Below are 15,193 nucleotides of genomic sequence, written 5' to 3' on the forward strand. Positions count from 1 at the left end.
GAGGCGGCCGAGGCGCCCGTCCCGCGGGCCCCCTGGGGCCCTTCGCCTTGGTACCTCCCCAGCCCGGCTGGCAGTCTCCAGCTCGGAGACAGCCGATCGTCCCCCGCGCGGCGCCGCGCCCCTGGAGTAGCCGGGAGTCGTCCTCGCCCCCGGCTTTCCGTCAGGCTTTGGCGCCCGGCGCCCGCGCGGCGACAGCAAGGGGAGGGCGTCCGGCTCGGAGGACCCCGGAAGCACCTGGTTCCGGCTGGCCCGGGTACGGCGGTCGCGGTGATGGCTTCGGGACCCGGCAGCTGAGCGCTGAAGGGTGAGTGGGCCCTGCGCCCGGAATCTCAGAGGCCGACGCTCACGTGCAGCCTGCGCCATGGCCACCTCCGCCGCCTCCTCCGAGCATTTCGAGAAGCTGCACGAGATCTTCCGCGGCCTTCTTGAAGACCTACGAGGAGTTCCCGAGCGGCTGCTGGGGACCGCGGGGACAGGTGAGGCGGGGGCGGGACCAGACCCGAACACCACCCGCCCGGTGCTGTCCTCCCAGATGCGGACCCCTGGCTCCCCCGGCACGCCCCCTGCTGCTGTCCGGCCCGCGAAGCCCAGGGTCTGCTGCAGCCACTTGGCTTGCAATGAGATAGACAGACACCAGGGTGTCGTCTCTTAGGGATCCTCTAGTGTCCTACTCCCCCCAACCCCAATTCTTAGTTATCTGCCTCTCCCAGGAGCAAAGGAGGTTCTTAAATCTGCGGTCCTGTATTTCATTAAAACGACTTCTAAAAAAAATCGTAAGATTGGAGGTTGGGGATGTAGGAGTTTGGTAGTTTGATAGGCAATGAAAAATTTTAATTAATTCTAACCATAGCGTTTAGCTTATAGGTGAGACAGAGGCCGGAAGTGAGGGAAGGCAAACAGTTACATTGAAGAGGAACTTGAATGTGTCACATAATACTGTTGGATGTCTTGGGGGAAATCCGTAAGGATCATAAGCAGTTGGGTAATGTGGATTTCATTTTAGAAGCAAGGCTGCGGTAGCTGGATAGAGGATGTGAGAATGGATATGAGGCTGTGTTAGGAGCTTCCATGACAGTTGACTAGGTAAGCATGGGACTCTGGAGAGTGAGCATTAAATCCAACAGGTGGTTCCGAGGCAGACTTATGAGACTGGTGGATAAGAATAGGAAGAAAGATTGAAGAGTTTCCGTGTTTTCTCACGTGATCAGTTGAGTGGATGAACTTAAATATGAGGAGCAGATTGGTTTGAGTTATAGATGTGACTGGCTACCTGTAGAGTGTATTCTGTATCTAGCCTGACAAAATATTTTTCTGCCATTAAAACCATCATCAAGAATTCATTAATAAAGTAGATATTGTAAAAACCAAGAATTTGCCAGTGGCAAATTTTCTTTTCTTTCTTTCTTTTTTTTTTCTTTTTTCTTTTTCTTTTTTTTTGTTTTTTGTTTTGTTTTGTTTTTTGTTTTTTGAGACAGGGTTTCTCTGTATTGCTTTGGAGCCTGTCCTGGAACTCTCTTTGTAGACCAGGCTGGCCTTGAACTCCCAGAGATCCGCCAGCCTCTGCCTCCCAAGTGCTGGGATTAAAGGCGTGTTCCACCAACACCCAGCCCCAGAGGCAAACACTTTTAATCCTAGCACCTGGCATGTAGAAGCAGGAGAATCTGTGTGAGTTAAAGGCCAGCTTGATCTACCTAGCAGACTAGGTTTTATATAGTAAGACATTGGGGGGGCGGGGCAGACTGGCTTCAGACTGGCTTAGTAGCTATGTGACCTTGCAAGTTTTTTAACCAAACTAGCTTCCTCTACAAAATAAAATAGCATCTAACTTCATGGGGTTTTTTGTGAGGAGTGAATGAGTTAATATATGTAAATCCCTTAAAAATACTATCTGGCAAGAGCTACTAGCTATTATTCATATTTGGGAATTTACTGTTTTTTTTTGTTTAATTTAAAATATTAGCTCTTTATGTAGCTAGCTATTCTTAGGATGCTCTGTTTTGTTTGTTTGGTTTTGGTTTTCTTGTTTCTCTGTGGAGCCCTGGCTGACCTGGAACTCTCTCTGTAGACCAGGCTGGCCTCGGACTCATAAGTACATCTGCATCTGCCTCCTGAGTTCTGGGATTAAAGGGGTGCTCCATTACAGACCCAGATTCAGAACACTTACTTCCTAATGTACTCAACACTTTACATATTTATGATACAGTATATTGCTTGGCTTTCTGTGACTAGAAAAGGAGTTTGGAAATGTGCTCTACAAATCAGCACCATCAACACCACCTGGGAACTTGTTAGACACACATGCTTACCCCCCACCCCAACCTCCACCCCCACCCCAGCAAACAGAATCACTAACTGTTGTGACAAGCAGTCTGTCTTAACTGCTCTCAGAAGGATTTCTGGGGCTGGCTTAAGTTTGAGAACCAATGATCTAGAAATGAAATAATATTTTGTTCTGTGTAGTGTGTGTAATAAACTCCCAGGCATAGTGCCCAGCACGCCTGTATCTGAGTGTGGTAGTGCACACTTAGGAGGCAGAGGCAGCAATGGGTCTCTCTGACTTTGAGGCCAGCCTGGGGTTACACAGTTGAGACCCTTTCTCAAAACATAAAATGAACAACATATATATTTGTTAAATTATTGTAAAAATCATTTTTGGTTGTTAAAGGTACTATGAGTTCTTAGAAGAAAATAGCTGAGTAGGCATAATAATGTGTTTTTTTCATATTTTCATTACTCTTCAAATCGATATATATATACCTGTTAAAACAACCAAAGCAAAAGAGATACTTATTTCCCCAAAGTGTAGTCTGTATTCTCTCTTGGCCCTTGAAGGATAACTGTCACGGTGTGTCCTAATTTAGGAAGTTTTTGTGGCAATGACAGTCTTGCCATGTATGGTAATCATTAATCTCAAAGCCTGTTTCCATTTTATTCCAGAATATGGTGCTAACCCGTTTATCAAATGAAACAGTTGGTCCCTCTCTTCACCCATACCTGACAGATGGTATATGCATATTGCTGCCCCTGGCTCACTCTTGGTTGGGGGTCCATCCTTCCCACTATACAGTTCTGCTTTGTGGTTGATTTTATCATGAATTCTAGCACCCTAGAAGGAGTAAGTTTTCTTTGTTTTTTAGTATATTTTACTGGTTGTTAAAGGATGTATACTCTGAGAGTACCCAGACACCCTTCAGTTGTACACAGCCATGTATAGAATTGGATTCCAAGTCAAGAGACACGCTTTAGCGTCACCACATACACACTCCTGTGGCCTTAGGTGCCCGAGACTCGCTTCAGCAGGGGTTCAGGTCCCAAAGAGGATGTGTATGTGGTGCTGGGGAGGCAAAGAGGAGATGGACACGATCTGAGAGTGAATCAGGTTGGCTGCCAGCAGCCTTTAATTGAGACAAGACTACGCCTTTTATACAGTATAGTTGGGCATAGGATTAAACGGGAGACAAAGGGCATGTGAGCTGGAGTGTGGCTTGAGATCTGGGCTTGAAGAATCTAGCATTGACCTTGACAGTAGACACCAGTCACATGTTAATGGAAAGGCCGTAACTTCCTCTTGCTAGAGATAAGAATGACTGCTTTATCAAACAGGAACTTTCCTCTAGCTCCCCAGGAAATGGAGACCCTTATTCAAAGCCCTGACCTTCTCAAAAAGGACTTCTGGGGAGCAGACACTACAGTTTCTTAGTCTTACTACATGGGCCCATACACCTCATAATACTCCCAAAAGGGGAGGTCCTGATGTCTTACTCTTTTCCATTATACTGTACCATTCTTATTTCTCTGTATTTAACTGAACTCTTGACTTTTTAAAAAAAAAATTATTTATTAGTTCTAGTTAGGGAACAAGCTTGTTTCACATGTAAGTCCCTTCTCCCTCTCCCTGCCCTCACCCCATCCTTCCTTCCCCACCCCAAGCCTACCCCCCACCCCATCCACCCACCACTCCCCAGGCAGGGTAGGGCCCTCAACGGGGGCTCTGCAAAGTCCACCAAATCTTCCTGTGCTGGTCCTGGGCCCTTCCCCATGTGTCCAGGGCCAGAGTGTAACCCTTCACGTGGGATGGGCTCTCAAAGTCCCTTCTTGCACCAGGGAAAAATACTAATCCATCACCAGAGGCTCCCTGGAGTGCAGAGGCCTCCTTATTGACATCCATGTTCAGGGGTCTGGATTAGTCTTGTACTGGCCTCCAGGACAGCATCTGGGGTCGATGTGCTCTCCCTTGTTCAGGCCAATTTGAACTCTTGACTTTAATGGCCTTAGGCTCTGGATCTGAATTCATCCTTGGGAATCAGGTGATTTAGTAAATCTCTAACATTCCTGTTCTTGGTGTAATTAGGAGGGCACAATGGAATTCCTGATTCCATAGTGGTGGCAATTTTTTTTCAAAGAGTTGATTTTGTTTAGAGAGGCTACCATTGTACACATTTATATCCTTCACAAAATTTCCCAAAAGGAAAGCCATTAGTAGTGAGAATGATTAAAAATAAAAGGTGCTGGAGAAGTGTGGTCTGCAATGTTTAAATACTGGAACTTTGTTAAGCAGCAGTGGTCACTATGCTGTCCACACCACTTAGGGAAAATGCTTAGCTGTCCAGGTTCTAGTTTCTAGAATTGTAAAGTGAAGTTGATAATCTCTGAGATCCATCCTAGCTGTAATGTAAACTAAAGCACAAAAAGACAGCACAAAAAGCCTCAAAGTTGACATGGTGGGGGTGTTATGTCTTCTGGCTTCACAAGATTGATTCCTGACTCCCTTGCTATGAGGCACAGCTCCCATAGCAATGCAGCTGGACATAGAGCTTGGGAAGAACATAGACTGGCACTTTGAAAATACCTCTGACCACAGCAGCCTTCATGTTCCAAACTTAATGGCTCATCCTTGAACACACACTTGTCGAAGTTCATACAGTGAATTGCCTGTGCATGATTGTGGCCCTTTTTGTTGTGACTTGTTACTTTTTTGGTTATCTTGGAGCCAAGGCTGGGAAGAGCTTCTTCTAGCTTCTTCCCCAGGAAGGAATGGTTTCTTAGGCCTCCCCTTTGCTCTAAATCTCAGACTTCATAAAGGAGCAGAAACATGAAGCTCAATTTTGAAAGGTAATGCATTTCCTAGAAGTATAGTATATAAGCTGTAGAGCACTCACAATAGGACACTTGGGTTTTATACAATCAGACAGAATTACAGCTCCAGAGTGAAAATACCATGACGTAGAAACATTGCTGAAAGCATATCCCTTCATCCAACTGCTACCTCTCCCCACCACTTTCACTTTCTTGAGTTGTTCTAGAATTTGCTTCTTGAGTGTAAATTTTCAAATCCTTTAACAAAGGCAGAATAAAGAATAACACAGTTCTAGAAAGATCCAAGCTAGGGAAGGTATCCAGGCGTGTATACAATACTGCTGCCATGTGCTTTCTAGCTTGGGTCACGAAGAGGGTGTGCTTGAGTTTGGAGATAGGCTCTGTCATAGGAGTAGTGACACATGATTACAAAAGAGTACATTGTTGCTGTGTAAGTGGCCATTCTTAACCACAAGTCTTACTTTTTTCATTATTGGTGGCTCAGAGCACAGGCCCTCAGGAATAGTAACATGCTCTGGTGTCCATCTCAGTTACATCGAATATAGTCAAGATGTGTGCACCATTTGCCAGGGCTAAACCATTCCTTGTTTTTATTGTTGTTAATTAATGGATCCTTGGGTTTTGTTTGGGGGTTTTGTTCTGTCCTGGCAGTGCCTTGTGTTAAGGGAGTATCAAACAACAGTGGGTGGTCATAGTAGATAGTGAGTTGGGTGGTGGTGGCAAGAGGATCAAAAGTTGAGGGTCATGCTTGGCTACAAAGCAAGTGGTAAGTTTTGAATTATAGAAGACCCTGTCTCAAAAGAGAAAAAAAAAAAGAGATCAAAAACTGCAATGATAACTTTGTAGTAAGTAGATTATGTGTATGTTTCCTCAGGTATCTCATTCAGTTGAATGTTTTGTTGTGTTGTGTTTTTGTAGCTCTGGAACTCACAGTGTAGACTAGGTTGGCCTCAAACTCAAAAGGTCCACTAGCCTCTGCATGGTCTTAAAGGTGTGAGCCACCGTACCCAGTGAATGCATACATTTTTAAAAATTCAAATTCTTCACAAATAAAGCTGAGTGCTGCTTGTTATATAAGAAGGGATGATCTGCTTCCTTGTTTTATAGCCATAGAAATGAAGAAAATTGCCATACTTTCCTGTTAAGGGAGGTCCGATACTGGTTCCAGAACCTAATCCCCTTGACTAACCAGTGCTCTCCCCCCTACAAAGGTTTACCAGGCGACAGCATTTCAAGTACATTAGTCATTTTTACTATGCCAGATGCCGCTTTTACTGTTATTTAGACATTCTTCCTGTATCAGTGTACTCATGTAAAATATGTGTCTAATACAGTTAGCTTTAAAGGAAATGTATGTTTTAAGTGGAAAATCTTCACATTACAGATGATCAGAAGAAACATAGTAAAGGTGAAGTACTATTAATTTAGCTGGGTTTTTTTTTGTTTTTTTTTTTTTTTTTTACTTTGACACTGAAGCTTTTTCTCTTATTGCTAAAATGGAAGATCAGTAATTTCTGTTGAAGACAAAACCAGCCAGGAATAGTTGAACTTACCCATAACTTTGGCATTTGGGAGACTAAGCTAGGAGGATTGCAAAATTGAAGGCAGCCTGGCCAACTTAGGGAGAGCCTAATTTAAACAAACAACAAGCAAGCAAGTGCAGCACTTAAGGGGACATGCAAAGGGCTGAGAAAAGAATGACCATCCCATGGTCAAGTCTTTATCCAAGCCACCATAGGTGAGGGAGATATATCACACTAGTGAGCAGAGCAGGTGAATTTTGAGTTTGTTTTGCAGAATAGTGGTGGTTATACATTCACTTTGGAAACCCAGTATTGGCAGATATTCATATTGTTGAGAGAGTGCCTGCCCTCTGTGAGGATGGGCAGGGGAAAAGTTAAAAATGATTGTTAATTTAAACCTGTAATAGGGATGCTGTTGGCTTTAGAACCAAATAATTGTTATGTTAGACTTTGTCCTCAGCAGGAACAGTTCCCTGGGTACTAAATGCCAATGCAGTGGGTACCCAGGGGCACAGTGAGAGCAAGTCTCCAAATGTTTCTAAGCCTTTGCAGGGGCGGGGTGGGGGAGTTAAGTATTACCATCCCACCCAGAAAACAATGGTAAGCTTATTCTAAGCACAGGGAATGACCTCTGCAGATGCACAGAAGCAGTGATAAATGTTTGAAATGCACCTGTCTTTTCTAGAAGAGAAGAAGAAGCTGGTCAGAGATTTTGATGAAAAACAACAGGAAGCAAATGAAACGGTGAGGACAGGGAGCAAGTCCTTGTTTCTTGTACTTGGTTTTGGTCTTTTCTAGAAATTCTATGACTTCGTAACAGGTAACCTTTTCCTGTCTACTAATCTTGATTTTGACTGTTTGCAACTCTTAGGTTCTCTTTCATTATTGTATAAAATACTTTGGCAAAAGTGTCTTAAGGGAGAAAGGGTTTGTTCTGGCTCACGTTTCAAGGGTACAGTCCATTGTAGTAGACAAGTCAAGGTAGGAGGAACTTGAATCAGCTGGTCACGTCACAGTGATGGTGATGCATGCTGCTGCTCAGTTCCCTTTCTCCACTCAGTCCAGGATGCTCTGTAGGGAATGGTGCTACCCACAGTGGGCAGTCCTTTGCATCCTTGAGTATGCAATCAAAATCATCCCCTAGAGGCTACCCTAGATAACAGGTGTGACCAGAAATGTGTCTTCTAGGTGATTCTAGATCCTGCCAAGTTAGCACAACTCACCATCACACTTATTAAATGAGGCTGACTGACGGGAATGGGTGTTGAGGAGGCTTACAAACACAAATAGGTCAACTTTTGATGATTACTGAAGTACTAGCCTCTCCTGACATGAGTAGTAGAGGCATTCCCATCCCTTTCCTGAAGCTGGCCACAGAGGTCAGTTACTGACCTTTGTTGAACTTAGCACAGATGTCTGTTTCATGGAGAGTGTGTATGCGTGTGTGTGCAAGTGTGCACGCGCGTGCGCACTTATTTGCAGTGTTAGGTATAGAGCCTAGGTCCTTGCACATGCTTGGGATTGGTAGATAGGCACTCTCCCACTGGGACATTCATGACATATTGATGTTTGTGGAAGAAGTACACATGTGGAAGAGGATCACATTCATGTGACCTCATTCTTCAGGTTCCACCCACCTTGCTGTTTGTTTTCTTCATTCTTTTTTGAAACAGGTTCTCTCACTAGCCTGGAACTTGCCAAGTAGACTCTCCTGGCCAGCCAGCACTGGTATTCTAAGTACACTGCCATGGCCAGTTTTACTTACATAGATTCTGGAAATTGAATTTAGGTCCTCATATTTGCAAAGCAAGTACTTTACTGTCTCTCCAACCCCATAACGTACTTCCTTGAGTGTCTACTAGAAACTATTTCAGGCACTTAAAGTGAATGTGGTGTTTGTGTGCCACAAAAATATAGTTGCTATTTTGGGTAGCCTGTGGTAAAGTTTAAGCATATGCCCAGGTTAGGGAAAAACCAGGCTGTCTACTTATCCCTTTCTGCCATCCTAGCTAGCAGAGATGGAGGAAGAACTACGGTATGCACCCCTGACTTTCCGTAACCCCATGATGTCTAAGCTTCGAAACTACCGGAAGGACCTTGCTAAACTCCACCGAGAGGTGAGAAGTACACCTTTGACAGCCACACCTGGAGGCCGAGGAGATGTGAAGTATGGTGCATATGCCTTAGAGAACGAACATTTGGTAAGTGGTAAGCATTTGGTAAGAATGAACAGTGGTAGTGACATCCCCCACAAGGGCCTGTGGTACACGAACTAGATGGGTGACGGCTACATCGGTGTATACTGGAGTCTTGGTTTTTTATTTTCCTGCACTTGACCTCTTTCCTGCATCCAGTCCCACTCTCCCGCTCTTTTTAATGCGGGTCTGCCTAGATTTTTGTGTGCATACATATATAGAACAGGACTTGTTTCTAGCAAACCTAGAAACTCTTCCTAGTCAGACTCCATCTTGACCTATTGATCTAATTCCTGAACTTATATAAAGTTTAGAATCATTTTCTCAGATATATTCCCAAAATCCAGTTAGGTTTTAAGTTTTCATTTGTTTTTGAGATTGATTTTATGTGTACAATATTCTGTCTGCATGTATCCTTGCAGGCCACAAGAGGGCACCAAATCTCATTACATATGGTTGTGAGCCATCATGTAGTTTCTGGGAATTGAACTCAGGACCTCTGGAAGACCAGCTAGTGTTCTTAACTATTGAACCATCTCTCTAGCCAGAGATAGGATGATTACTTGAGCTAATACAAAACCCTATCTCAACCTTCTGACGTTTTGTTTTGTGTGTGTGTGTGTGTGTTTTTTTCAAGATTAATATAAGCTTTGTTAGCTTAATATCAAGATGGCTCTGAAACTGATAGAGAAAAAACACAGGGTGCTTCCCAGGAGGACTATTCTGACACTCTAGTCTCGTAAAGTCATCTAAAATGCTACTAACATAAAGGATTGAGACATAAAATTGGACTTCAAGAACCCATATCTTGAACCACTTAGAGAATGGGCTTAACCTCTGAGCCATCTGTCCAGCCCCCTGCTTTGTTTATTACATTCTTTATTTTGTATGCGTGCACAAGCACATCTTGTGCTGTTTGCCACTGTTCTGTAATAAGCTCTGTGAGCTGAGCCCTTCTTGGTTGTGTGTGCTTCCAATAGGTCAGAACTTAGTACTGCACCTATCCCTGTCTGTACTTACTAATGCTGGCCTGACCTAGGCTGCTTTGTGGTCATGCTGTGTTTAGGATTGTAGATGGAGGAAAAGTTCAGTGAGGACTCTTAAAAATTTAGAGCTCCTACGAGTTAGGGCAGCTAAGAAGCTTGTGGCCCAGATTCTACCTTCCCTGTGAACAAATCACCAGTGTGATCATGTCAGAGTGCTGTTTGGCATGAGGGGAAGTTCCCCAACATAAGCTTTTTGTTTAATATAAGAATGTGGCAATGTCTCTGCCAAGAAAGAATGCTTTATATGGTCCCTAAGCCCTTAGTACCAGCCAAGCCCATCTTCAGCGAACTAATCATTTCCAGAGTTGTAGAGGCTAGTTTACTTGTGGCACTATTGAAGTTAAAGGGTAGCCAGGCATAATGACATGAACTTGGAGGTCGAGCTGAGAGGGTCATGAGTTTGAGGCCAGCTTGAATTACAGTAAGACTGTCTCAAAATATATACATATATATATTTAAGCAAATAGTTTTAAAGTTGCAGGCTGTTTGCATTATCAGGTGATTTTTGTATCCTGTTGCCCAGTTTGGGTGCTGACTGAAGTTGCTAGTAACGAACCAGTCCATGTTTATGATAGATTTCAACTTGTCCACAGGGAAAATGCTCCAGTGGTATTTCATTTGTTTTTTAAATCTCTTCTGTGTCACAGAAGTATAACAGGCAGTGGGATGTGCCTCTGTAGTCTGTGACCTTGAACAGGATCTTATAATTCATTAGTATCTTTGATTCTATTTTAAAAGCACAGCTGACCAGCTCTTTGTGCCTGCTGCAGCTGGATATTGAGCCTTGGATTAAATTAAAAATATTGATTCTACCAGCCTGGTCTACATAGTGAGTTCCAGGTCAGCCAGGACTGCACAGTGAGACCCTGTCTCAAAAAAATTCTAGTTGAGCGCGCCAGTGCCGTTTTCTAGCATCCATGGCACCCTGGTACACACATACAGATCTTTGAAAACTCTCTTATATGCCGGACATCTGACTTTTATCTGGCCATGATTCTCTTGAGCCAAAAATAACTTTACATAGCATTTACCTTTTATTAGGCATAATTAATCTAAAGATGATTTAATGTATTGGGAGGATGTCTATGTTAATATGCAAATACTATACTATTTTACATATGGGACTTCAAAAAGATTGGCCTAGAACCAGTATCTTGCAGGTATAAAGGAAAAACCATAATGAAATGATTGCTCACTATATTGCTTTTGCACAAGAAGGTGGTCATAAAGAATATATTGACAATAAATTTATAATGGAATAAACAAGTTTCACATGTCCCTTCCCTACTCCTGTCAGAATCGGCTACAGTCTCAAAGAGCATTGCTCCTACAAGGCACGGAAAGCCTGAACCGGGCCACCCAAAGCATTGAGCGTTCTCATCGGATTGCCACAGAAACTGACCAGATTGGTACAGAAATCATAGAAGAGTTGGGGGAGCAGCGAGACCAGTTGGAACGTACCAAGAATAGAGTAAGTCTGGGCAATGTGTGAAGTATGTGGGTCCTCCATATAAAGGCCAGATACTACAGGAGGCCTGAATTTTGGGAATACCCCGCCTAATACTATACTTAATTTTTAAATTGCTTGGCTAAGAAATCCCCCCTTATAATTTCCCATGGGCCATAGAGATGGGTCATGCAATAAAAGCAGCTCATATATCTGTAGCCCCAGAGTTGGGGGATAAGTATTAGAAACTGTTGGATCAGCCAGTGTGACTAAGTTTAATTGAAAGAGCCTTTCTTAGTAAGGTGGAGAGCAACCAAGGAAGGCGCCTCCATTCCCACAGATGTGCACATACCACACACACACAAAATGTGCATATGTGTATATATATTTGTAACTGGGTCTCGTTTAAGCCTGGCTGCTGGTCTGGAATTCACTGATCTTCCTACCTCCTAGGATTAAAGTTGTGTGCCTCTATGCTAGACCATAAAAGAAATTTTGTCCGTGAGATTTAGAAATCGTTAGTTTTATTTCTGAAGAATCTGATTTGTGCCACTCCCCCTCTCTTGCTTTATTCATTACAGGGTCATCAACATATTGTAATTTCAGATGTAGTGGCATATTTTTCTATTCTTAAAAAATGTGTATAGGTATTTTGCCTGTATATATGTCTCTGTACCACATAGGCCTGGTGCCTAAGGAGGCAAGAAGAGGACATCAGATTCCCTGGAACTGGAGTTAGATGGTTTTGAGCTGCCATGCAGGTCCTGTCAATCAAACTGGGGTCCTCTGAATAAGCAGAAGTGCTCTTAACCATTGAACCACCTCTCCAGCCCTTTTTTTTTTTTTTTTTTCTATTCTTAGGAAAATACTATCTACTTACAAGACAGTTATTAAACGGAAAGGTTTTCCCATATGTCAGAAATAGTACTACTGATAGTTTATTGGCTTATAAATTATATTTCAATCCCATTAGCCTAAGGTAAGTTGGTCTATTGAGGGAAGAAAGCAAAAATATGTGGGTTAACTGATGACCATATTAGGGTTCTCTGCTCTACTATGATTGTAAGAGGATTTGAGAAATTCCTTTTTCCTTTAAGTAAATGTGTTTGTTTACAACAAATTTAAAGAATAAAAAATGGTTTGCCTGTTGAATGTTACATTAATATTTGTCCTAAGGCAAATCTTAACTGAAAACTTTGTAGCCAGGATTTGGATAGGAAAAGTACTAGCTCATTGGCAGGATTTGAAGAAATTCTTGTACATCTTATTAAAGCGATTCCCCCATTTTGTTATTTTGTGCAAATTCACAATAAATTGCTAATCCCAATGTAAGCTATGAAGGCAAATTGCTAACAGATTGTCTAAGTTTTGGGTCTTGAGTATACTTTGTAGATTGGTTGAACTTAACACACCAAAGATTGATCTGAGATACAGCAAGGAACATCATTGAAATTTCCTTCTGCTAACTAGATTAGTAACAGGTAATCAAATGAGAAAGGCACATTGGGACTAATCCTTTCTCCATTAAGTGTAACCACTCAAGCAAGGATTAAAAAAAAAAAAAACCAAGATCCCAGGAGCATTGACTTGACTTGCCAGTCTACAAGGCAGCACCCTTGTAGAGGACCCAGAGCCGGGAGATCCCATGCTCATTTTTGACTTGTGTGGGCAGTAGACACACACTTGTGCAAATACTCATACACATAAAATAAACCCTTACAAAGAAAAAGTAGCAAACACCAACTCAAGAGACTCTCAAGATTTGAATTTTGTCAAACACTAGTTGTCCTACAGTCACTGGCCAGGTACAGGGGAAGCTTTCCTATTTGGCAGTCAGAAAGGTTTGGTGTTACAACTGTGACACTATTCTCTATCACCTCCTCCGCCCCTCTCTCTCTTCCTTCTCCTCCTGTGACAAGGTCTCATTCTGTAGCCCTGGCTGTCCTGGAACTCATTGTGTAGACCAGGCTGGCCTCAAACTCAGATCTGCCTGCCTCTGCCTCCCATGTACTGGGATTAAAGGTATACACCACCATGTCTTTAACCTTCCTGTTTGAATAGCCAAAGTGAATTAGTTTTCTCATAGCCACCCCAGTCTTACAGGAACAGTGTGATACAGTGATTCCCTCCTCAAATGAGCACACACACACCCACATTGACCTTTCTAGCTCCCTTCATTTATACTCAGGTATAAGCCGTTAAATTCATTGATTTATTAACAATGACCTTTACTTGCCCACTGTTCAGATTCTATAGAATGTCTTGAAAGAAGGAAATGATTGTTATTTTCTCTTTCAGCTGGTAAACACAAATGAAAACTTGAGCAAAAGCCGAAAGATTCTCCGCTCAATGTCCAGAAAGTAAGTTTCAAAAAAGAAAAAAAAAAAGAAAGCCCACAACTCCTTGAGACTTAATATATTTCAACTAAGAAAGCTTAAAACAGTAACTTAGCAAATGTCCTAATAAATAACCTCAGTGTTATACAGCACTCACCATCCAAAGAATATAGATTTGTGTAGTTAAAAATCTCAGGAAGGCTATCTGCTGGATAATGCTTATCTCCATCTCCATTTCTCAGAGACCACCTAAGGAACTGATGTGCTCTCTACTTCCTGAGCAGCTTTGTCACAGGCGGTAAGAGCACTGATAGGGCTTAGTCCCTGCCTTTCAAGGCAGGCCCTTTTTGGGAGTGCTGTCCTGTTAGCAAGAAGTATTCAAATAAGCTGGCAGGCAGTAAAGGTGGTTGGGGGTGGGGGGAGTTGAGAGGAAGAAGCATCTCTAAAGTTGTCCTCTGGCTGCCACAAGTGAATTGTGTGTGCGTGCACACGTGGACTAATTAAAACAAACCCGAGGCAAGTACTAGCAGCAGCAAAAACAAGGCCAAAGGGGAGTAACACTGGGGTAACCTGTGTGCATAGTAGTGTGGCATGGCTTTGTGTACATGTGAGCTAACAATAACTACAACAACCCATTCATTTAACTAGTATTTGCAGTAGAATTTCCCAAACCATGGTAAATTCTTTGTGAGATAAGGAGAGATCAGATGATAATCTGAAGTAAATTTTTTAGAGTGGCTGTTCAGATAGCAGAGCAGAGAGGGAGAAGTTTACAAGAGACTAAAAGGCAGTACTCAAGGCCACTCAAGTTACTTGACCTAAAAGCAGGACCCATCCATGAGCTTAATTAACTCTGAAACCAAAGTGTACCCTAAAAACCCTGCTTCCAATATGCACTCAGAGCTGTATGTGTAACTAATAGGACCATATTTAAAGCAGCAGAAATGCAAGTGGAGGCGATTTTTCCAATAAAGAAGCTATGTTTATGTTTTGGTGTTTATATTCCTGTTTCCCACATGTCTGATGTACTAAGTGATGTCCTTCAGTTATAGCTGAAAAGCACCATGAATTTTCACTAGCCAAAGGATGTAGGATTTACTGCTAAGTGGCTATGTGAACAAACACATATTCCATCTGCCTCACTGTGTGCAGCATTAGAAACGGCTAGAAGTAAGGTTACCCAGACTCATGTCTACTTACTGTGCTTGTCTTTGCAGAGTGACAACCAACAAGCTGCTGCTTTCCATCATCATCATCCTGGAGCTAGCCATCCTGGCCGGGCTTGTGTACTACAAATTCTTTCGACACCATTGAACTTCCTGGAGGGAAGGGACTGTGGACCAGAATCTTGACTCCAAACGGTGTTAGGCATATATATTGCTGCTGTGGGCTAACAGTTCAAGAATGTATTGTGTAGCCAGACTATGGGGGGAGGGCAATGGAAAACCACAAATTTGTGAAGGAACAGCGCAAGACCAGTATGATATACTAAGGTAATAAATGCTGTTTATGACTCCTTCAGATTTAAATGTATAACATTAATATCTTG

The 15,193-nt window shown here is 42.7% G+C and overlaps 1 protein-coding gene across 1 annotated transcript; it reads left to right on the forward strand.

Moving 5' to 3' along the window:
* Positions 1-49: 49 nt before the first annotated feature.
* Vti1b (vesicle transport through interaction with t-SNAREs 1B) lies at positions 50-15,173 on the forward strand. Its single transcript, XM_027418374.2, has 6 exons — positions 50-476; positions 7,306-7,364; positions 8,630-8,821; positions 11,159-11,332; positions 13,607-13,668; positions 14,862-15,173. Exons 1-6 carry the CDS (start codon positions 362-364, stop codon positions 14,956-14,958), a joined length of 699 nt encoding a protein of 232 aa, XP_027274175.1. The 5' UTR covers positions 50-361; the 3' UTR covers positions 14,959-15,173.
* Positions 15,174-15,193: the final 20 nt, after the last annotated feature.

Source organism: Cricetulus griseus, chromosome 5 (genome assembly GCF_003668045.3).
Source record: "Cricetulus griseus strain 17A/GY chromosome 5, alternate assembly CriGri-PICRH-1.0, whole genome shotgun sequence".
Taxonomy (NCBI): Eukaryota; Metazoa; Chordata; class Mammalia; order Rodentia; family Cricetidae; genus Cricetulus; species Cricetulus griseus.

Bases quoted from the DNA above. Each gene is read 5' to 3' on its own strand.
- Vti1b (XM_027418374.2), top strand. From the start codon at position 362: ATGGCCACCTCCGCCGCCTCCTCCGAGCATTTCGAGAAGCTGCACGAG. The intron at 477-7,305 runs GTGAGGCGGGGG...TGTCTTTTCTAG, and splicing joins GCTGGGGACCGCGGGGACAG to AAGAGAAGAAGAAGCTGGTC. The intron at 8,822-11,158 runs GTAAGTGGTAAG...TACTCCTGTCAG, and splicing joins CCTTAGAGAACGAACATTTG to AATCGGCTACAGTCTCAAAG.